This window comes from Uloborus diversus, chromosome 2 (assembly GCF_026930045.1).
Source record: "Uloborus diversus isolate 005 chromosome 2, Udiv.v.3.1, whole genome shotgun sequence".
NCBI lineage: Eukaryota > Metazoa > Arthropoda > Arachnida > Araneae > Uloboridae > Uloborus > Uloborus diversus.
The window spans coordinates 62,942,416-62,950,894 of NC_072732.1; the positions used below are offsets into that span (position 1 = coordinate 62,942,416).

The following is an 8,479-nucleotide window of genomic DNA, read 5'->3' on the forward strand; positions in this document are numbered from 1 at the left end:
TACAGCTTTTGCTCAAAGTTATTGACTCATGCATTTCTGGTCAGTAAAAATTGGTATTCTTCATCTTGGTCAGTATTTGTCAGTTTTTTTAAAATTTAGTCAGTAAAGTCAGTATTTTTGCAAATTTTCCAAAGAATTCATTTTAAGAAAATTATCGGCAGTTGTATTTTTTCAGTTTTCTGTATAAACTTTATAAAATGTCAAAAAAGTGAGACATTGCCAATACTGCAACCTAATTTTTCTAACCTGGTAAAGTTTGCATTATTTTATAAGAATAATTTGCTGTCAGCTTTTTTTTAGTCTACTTTCCACAAATATTTTAAAGAAATATATGCTTAGTCAGTTGTAAAAAAATTCTTAAAAAAGAATGCAAAATAAAAATTTTGAAAGTTAGTTATTGAGAAGGGAAAATATGTGTCTGTTGATCTGATTGATTGCTTCCTCCCCCCCCCCCCATTGGGAAAAACATTTTTCATTCAAACAATTTTTCACAATGGTTCAAATATAAAGCATAAGTACCAATGTGAAATTTGAAAGAAATATATAAATCTTGAACTAAAATTGAGATTTGTTTTGAACAAACTTATTTACTGATAACAGCTTGACGTAAAAAATATTTCTCGAACTTGGCTATTTTAAGAGTATTTTTGAGAAATTTAAAATGTTTTAACATTAATGCTGATTTAAATCCTTTATTTAAGAAATTAACTATGCTAAAAGTACAAGTAATTTTTTGTTGTAAATATTTACAAAATAGGCGTATGTTTCAAGTTTTTTTTTTTTTTTTTAAATTTAGATTTATTTATTTATTTTTTCAAATTTTCATCATTATATGGAAATTATGAAAACTAAACTTACAGCTTTTAGTCAAAATTTTAGTTAGGTTTATATTACAAATTAGGCATTGCCACACATGACAAATTGAATAAGCATCCATTTTACAACGCATACTATCACTGATTATTATTCTGAATTTAATCAGTATTTTAAAATGTTTATTAGTATTTAGTTAGTGTTTAATAAATTTTGGTCACTAAAGTTAATATTTTTGACATTACAAGCAGTTTTACCCCCTGATACTTTCTCTTTAATTAAGTATATAAATGCAAGAGTAATCTTAAATTGCTTTACATATTTACCAAAAGTAAAGCACATGAATCATAGAAAAATTACTGTATTTTTTATACACTATAGTCCATTGCTCAAGCTCACAATATTTTAAAATGTGTTGCGTATGATAAATTCAAACTAGAACACGTTATATACTAACATCTGTGAAAAGAATCTAGTATTTTCCAATTTATTTACATATTTTTCCAGACTATATATGATCGGTTTTTATTGCATAAGAGCCATTGCCTGGATGATTTATCTTTAAATTCATACAACCATTAATTATGCTTTAAATTTTTGTTTATAATAGTCTGCATTTTATCATCATTGAAAAAAATCTCTTACAAAAATTTTCCTATTTTTGTCTAAAGTGTTAAGAGTAAGATGAAGATCATATCATATCATAGCAATAAGGTATACATGACAACTACATTTGTGTAAAATTTCGAGATGGAAAAAAAAAATGTTTAAATTGTTATTTTTTTTTTGCTGCCTTTAACTTTCATCATAAGTTCTTGCAACATAAGTGACCTTAGTCTCTGTACATAAAAAAATATTTGCTGACTAGTAAATAAAACAATCTTCTAAATGTGTTCTGGATTTAACTAAAATATTTTTTAAACAAAAAATTAACATGGTTAAATGTAAAATTTATAGATTTTTTTTCACTTTGTATTTCCTGACATCAGAATTTTTCTTAAAGTTGTATTTTCCAGTAAGTTTTCAAAGAAGAAAATTGTGAATGAAACACTGCTCTTAATCATTTAATAATATTTTGACCAGTTACAAGATTTTCTAATTTATTTTTCCTACTTTCAAAAAAGTTTTATTCAAGGTAAATATATAAATTAAACTCACAACTTTCAATCAAAATTTGTTACAAATAAGCTTTACATTATGTTGCTGCACATTGCAAATAAAGCTAGCATCTGTTTCACTAAGTATGATACTCTTTTTTGTTATGCCAAACTTTGTTAAGTTTTAAAATTTTAGTCAGTATTGGTCAGTAATTTATAAATTTTGGTCAATAAAGTCAGTATTTTTGTCCCTCCAAACAGTTTTATCCCCTAAAGCTGGAAATAACATTTAAAATAAAAACTTGATTTTTGGTTGAATATTGACATTCTCAAGTCCACCTAGTTGGGCTCGGAGCTTTCTGCTGGTCATCTCATTCAGGGCTGCAGCAAAAGGGTTGGTGCCCAGTATTTTTAACCATCCACAATTCCATGTTTTGACGGGATTTTTTTAAATTGTAAAACTTGTGACTAATATTCAAAAGATTGAGATTAAAGAGTATTGCAAAGAATGAAAAATGCCTGACAGATATGGCTATATAAATTATTGAGAAATTTACATTTGAGGCAGTGAGAAGCAAAGGGATGTAAGTGGACTGTTTAAAGTTTTGCATACACCGTGTTTAAAGTTCAGATCCAAGGTAGACTTTCATTAAAGAAAATTTCTAAATCATGCTGTACAGGCTAGCAACTAGTACTATTTCTTGCCTCAAAGCAGAGGAGAGGTTCTCCAACCTTATGTACAGATTATCTCCAAATTTTTAATTTTGTCACTTACATCCCTTTGCTTCTCACTGCCTCATTTATGTATGAATGCATAACCAAGGTAATAATATTTTATTTTACTTTTAGATATGTACAATAATGCTGTAACAACACAATCATGTCAACAGAGAGATGATGATGGATATCCAAAACATGTGAAAAGACGTACAGTTGAATATCCTAAAGAAGTAAGTCTTAAATGCTATTTAATGTCAAGGACAGATATAAGGGAGGGGGTGATCACCCCATCCTTGAGGAACCCTGCACCGGCAATTTTTTCTGTATTGAAGTCCTGAAATGCAAGTGTAGGCCATTTTTGATGACGTCAAGGAAAGGCATGCAGTTCAAATCTTCCTCCTGTAAACTTTTCAGAATTGAAGTTTCAAAAAGGCAATTCTAGACTATCCTTAGCAATGTTATTAGGAGGAGTCTGGAGGCCTACCCAGGCATTTTGCAAAATTTAAATCTTAAAGATGTGATTTTAGATATTTCAGGTAGCTTCAGGGGAAATAAAGGGGTTCAGTAACTTTCCTCCGGTAATTTTTCGAAACTGAAGTTCCAAAAAGGCCGATTTCAGACAAATTTCAATGATATAAGGGGAGGGGGTTTAAAAAATTTTCCCCGGAACCATTACGAAATTTTAGAGTACTTCTTTCAATGAAAAACGTTCGGTGAGCTCCTTGGCTAAATCTGTACATATTAGTTGTTTTAGATAAAATGCTGTGGCAGCCCCCCACCCCAAGCCTGAGCAAATCAGATAATGTAGTAAGAGGTAAGTTAAAAAATCAACCGCCCCTCCCTTGAAGCATTTCTGGATCCACCATTGTTTAGTGTACAATCCTGATTCAAAGCAATGTAGTTACAACAAATCCTGTCACTGAGATAAATTTGGCAGTTTTTAGTGCAGAGTAGAGGATGGGTGGGAGGGGGACTTAGAAATTTTTTTTGTACAATTTAGACATTATTTTAGGACAATAAATAACAAAATCAGCAAGAATAAACATCGCTATTTTGAGCGTATGTTTTGTGTTTTTTGTTAACTTCGTTACGGATTGCCCCTCCCCTGAAAAAAGCTACTAAGTTTTTTTTCCCTTAAAGGAAAATCAGGAGTGATTCCTAAGTTTGTTTTATCATAAAATATTTGTACATTGCAAATAGTTAGTTGCCTTTTCTCCTCTTTTCATGAGATCAACACAAATAAGTCACATATGAAGCTAAAAATCTTGCTTTGTGAAATAGAAATTCTTGAGCGTAAGTTAAGACTTAGCAATAATTAGTTTTGCACCCAAGCTGCAGTGCTGATGATTGAATTCAAATTTTACGAAATATTGTTATAAAGTTTGGCATATATTCTAGGGTGGTTCAAAAAAACTTTTTTTCAGTTAGAGTCCAGGGCATACCCTGTTGTTTTTACACTTACTAGTAGTATTATGCTTTACAAGTTTTAGCTTCTTACTCAAATTTTAAGATGGTGCTCAATGACCCCTTAATTTAACATTAGCCGTATCATAAAAAATGCTACAAATTGAGAAATATTTAATTTCCCCAGCTGTTTTTTTTTTGTAAATAATTATTTTATTGCAATGTATATGCATATTTCTATTGTTTATTATAATATGTAGCATTGTTTTTTCAGTTCAAAGTAATTTTTTTACCCCCCCCCCATACTATTGAAGTTTGGGGAGGGGGTTGAGCATCCTCTTTCAGTTGAAATAGGAAGCTAAAATTATCCCAGTATATTGCTATCTATACGTCTAAAGATATTGAGGGGTGTCCCAGTATCTATCAGAAACTTTTTTTACATGTATTTTTGAACCACCCTAATATATTTGTATACTTAAAGGATTGCAAATTCATTTAAGCGCAGACTGTTGCTCCCTTTTCTTAGCCCACTTTCTTCGTTCAAAAAAAAAAAAATAAATAAATAAATAAATAAATAATAAATAAATAAAAATAAATAAATAAAAATAAATAAATAAATTTAAAAAATGTAGATTTAACATCTTGTAAAAATGAATCTGAAAACATAAATTACAACAATAATAATAAATAAAAAATAATTTCAATAGAAATTCAAAACTGAAAACTTTCAAGCAAGTGATTAAGTAAATGTATCTGTTACCAAAAAAACACTCTTGGGGAATATTCTGAATAGAACAATACATGTTCTGTGGCCGGCCATCTGTAGTCATTTGCTCATATCCTCATACACTACATTATGTAAAAGTAATTTAAATTAAATCTATATATATAAAATTGGAGTTTGGTAAATTTGTTCCCTAAGATCTCAGAAACTACCCGGCAGATTTGGCTGAAACTTTCACCGTTTGTTCTTTTTGGTACTGGGGAGGTTTGTAGACCAGTTCGAAAAAAATCCGATTGATAGTTCCTTTTTTATTCTAATTTGTCCAAATTTTCGCATAAATGCCTCAATATGACGGTGAAAAAATACGTGCACATATTAAAGTCATGTGTCCATCGAAAGCGCTTATTTTTCTGCTGAAGATGGCATCTGTTAGAAAGTTCTAAGTTGTATGAAAAACGAGTTATGAGCTTTTTTGGTTCCATGTTCGAAGGCTTTCCTCAACCCAATTCATTATTTAGTGTATCATCTCAACTCCCAGTTCATAAGAATTGTTGAATGTTTTTGTGTTTCGTCTGACTGTTCGAGGCTTTTCTCAAGTCAAATCTTAAAGTAACGTTTTTCCCCAAGATTGGATAATAATAACTTGATTTGGTTGATTATTTTCCATTTAAACGGAACCTTAGTGTAATTAATGGTTTTTTAATTATTATTTGTGCTGATTGGATTTTTTAATCATTATCCAAACTAACAGCAGAAACCTCGCCAAAATTTACTGTAAAATAATCTAGCAACGAAATTAGGCAAATTCATAAACAGCACAAAAACTTCCATTAATGTGACTTAGTGCTCAAATTCAAACCATCGCCAAATTTTACTACTTATTTTGGAAACATTTCGGATGAAATTGTTTTAGCGCCATTTTATGGTGACCAAAAGTATCATAGCATATGGCGACAATATCTCTTTAACAAAAATTAGTAACATACCGTTTTACAAAGTAAGGAGGGGGAGCATTATCCAAGGCATCCCAAAACGATTCCCGCAAATTCGGTAACATTTTAAATCGCACCAAGAACCCACAATAATTGGAAATTTCCAAAATAACTAAAGCAAGTTTAAGGGGATCACGGGCGCGCGGCTACATTTTTTAAACAGTTCGTTCTTCAATAGCCGTACAGAGAAGGTAAGACTCCATGTAAACAAAAAATAAGTATTAATTGATAAATCTTTTTTAACATGTGAAGTTTAATTTCATATTTCGGAAATTCTTCAAATTTGTATACGCTTAAATTTCGTGTTTTCGTTTCTAAATGAATACTATTTTGCTCTTTTTACTTACTGCTACTTTAGTTTTATGAGTAAGAAAGAAGCTAGATTTTAAATCACGTCAAAAAGGTGTGTTTTAAGTTCTTTCACTTAAAACAGAAAACAAATGCAAGTAACGATTGCTTCTCATAATTATTGCTAACCCAGGCAACGCCGGGTATTTTTGCTAGTAACTTCTAAAAGCCAGGAGGGCTCGCCCCTTATTATACCCCTAAATGATAGGGTTAATGACACATTCCTATTTCGAGCGTACCCCTGCCAAAACAACTCGGGAATTCAACTGTTCCAAAAGCTAAGGGTTCCCCCCTACCCCTTTCGCTGGGCGATATGGCGCACCCTATCAAATGTTACGGGGCATCCGTCTAGAAAGAGCTCCCCCCAACTCCCTAAATGAGATTTAAAAATCTCTCAAAAAATCACTTCTAAAAATTTCAGTTTCGCAGGCTGCACTATGGACCCCCCCCCCCTCCCGAAAATGAGATTTAAAGAACCCTCTCAAAAAACTAGACCTCAAAATTTTAGTGGCACTGGCTGCGCCATGCCCCCACCCCTTCCGAAAATGAAATAAAAAACACTCTGAAAAAACCGGCCAATGGCACCATGCCCCCTCCCCTCTTTTAGTAAGCACCCCTGTAGCAGTAAACTCAATTCTGGAAAAGCTCAGAAAATGAACTACTTGAGTACTCGATTCAAACGTCTCGAGATCTCGATTAAAAATATCTCGACATCTCGATTCAAAAGATCTCGAGAAGTCAATCGCTCGAGTACTCGATTATAAAGATCTCGAGAAGTCAATCGCTCGAGTACTCGATTATAAAGATCTCGAGAAGTCAATCGTTCGAGTACTCGATTCCAAAGATCTCGAGAAGTCAATCGCTCGAGTACTCGATTCGGAAGATCTCGATTATCAATCACTCGAGTTCTCGGTTTCAAAAGATCTCGATTATCAATCACTCGAGTGATCGACTTGAAAAGTTCTCGATTATCAATCACTCGATTATCAGAAGTACTCGATTCCCGAGATCTCGATTATCAAAAGATCTCGATTATGCCCATCACTAATGGCCACTACTGAAAATCTCAGATTTTGGAGTGGCCACTAATGGATCAAATTTGAAGTTTGGGAAAAAATGGATAAAAAATTGAAAAAATTGAAATTCTGGCATTTTTAGAAAATGGGACAATTAAGGAATAGTTGGGCTATAATACGCTCACTGAGTTTTAAAAATGGAATTAATATTGTAGACCCACAGTTTAAAAAAGACACAAAATATGCTTAACTGTGGCCACTACTAGTGCATTACCTTATATTATTTTTCTTACTTTGAAATCAAGTTTGCAGAAAAGACGAATGAGAGGTAACTTTTTTCAAGATGTTAACATAAACGTGGGAAGATAAAGCGCAGTATGTACAGAGATGAATTTTTGAGACATTAAAAGAAACGTGTTTTGGATTCAATACTATCAATTAGCGAAATGATGGAATTCGACCCTTTATTTTCAGTGGGAAGCAAATAAGCAAGCTTGTACAAGAAAGATAAAGTACAACGCATGACAAAAATGTGAATAAATAAATAAATAAATAAAAAATTGCCGATACTGCTCTTTACGTTCCCATTGCAGTAATATTAAACTCATTTTTTCCTTAATTTTGATGATTTTTTAAATAAAATAAAAAAATATTTAAAAGCGGAGGTGTAGGAAAATATCATGATGTATATGTGAATGAAAAGGTTTATGACGTATATGGTGTTACATTTTTGATCAACATGTTTAATTTCCTAAGGAACATTAAAATGAAACATAAATTTTTTGAATAGAATGCTACATTAGTCTGAAATAATGAGAAAAGGCCTTAAAAAATACTTACTGTTTAATTAAGACTTAAAACGATCTATTAAATAAATTAAATCACATAAAAAAATCCATTCAGAGAACGTTATCATAGCTTAAATTATAATTCTAACTTACTGAATAAGTTATTACGATAATAATTAAATTTTAAATTTAGATAGGACAATAAAGCATGAAGGAAATAACTTACCGCAAACACATTCCAAAAAAGTATCCAAAAGATATGAATAACTAATTTTTAAATGTATAACTTAAAAAAGTTAAAGTGACAAACATTTCGCGATGTAATATTTCATAAAATGTTACAAAGATCTAAAAATTGAAAAAAAAAAAAAAAAAAAAAAATGCGCTGCCAATTTTTAGAAAAAAATCACCTTTGAGAAAATTAAATATATTATTCAATAGAATTTTAAAAAAAGATTTATTTTACAAATAAATAACAATTTTGTGAAGGGGAATCCTGAAATGGTTGATTGGCCAAACAAATAGGAAATCAGCTTTGGTGTAGGGTTACCAAAATGGCTCCGTCGGCAAGATAAGT

General features: G+C 31.2%; 1 protein-coding gene across 3 annotated transcripts in view; it reads left to right on the top strand.

Annotated features, from left to right (window-relative positions):
- The window catches only part of LOC129235193 (cryptochrome-1-like), a 35,973-nt gene that overhangs the window by 24,053 nt on the left and 3,441 nt on the right, over positions 1-8,479 (top strand). For all 3 annotated transcript variants that reach the window (XM_054868891.1, XM_054868889.1, XM_054868890.1), the window contains exon 11: positions 2,760-2,860. In XM_054868891.1, the coding sequence (XP_054724866.1) occupies positions 2,760-2,860 (101 nt within the window). The remainder of the gene's footprint in view (positions 1-2,759; positions 2,861-8,479) is intronic.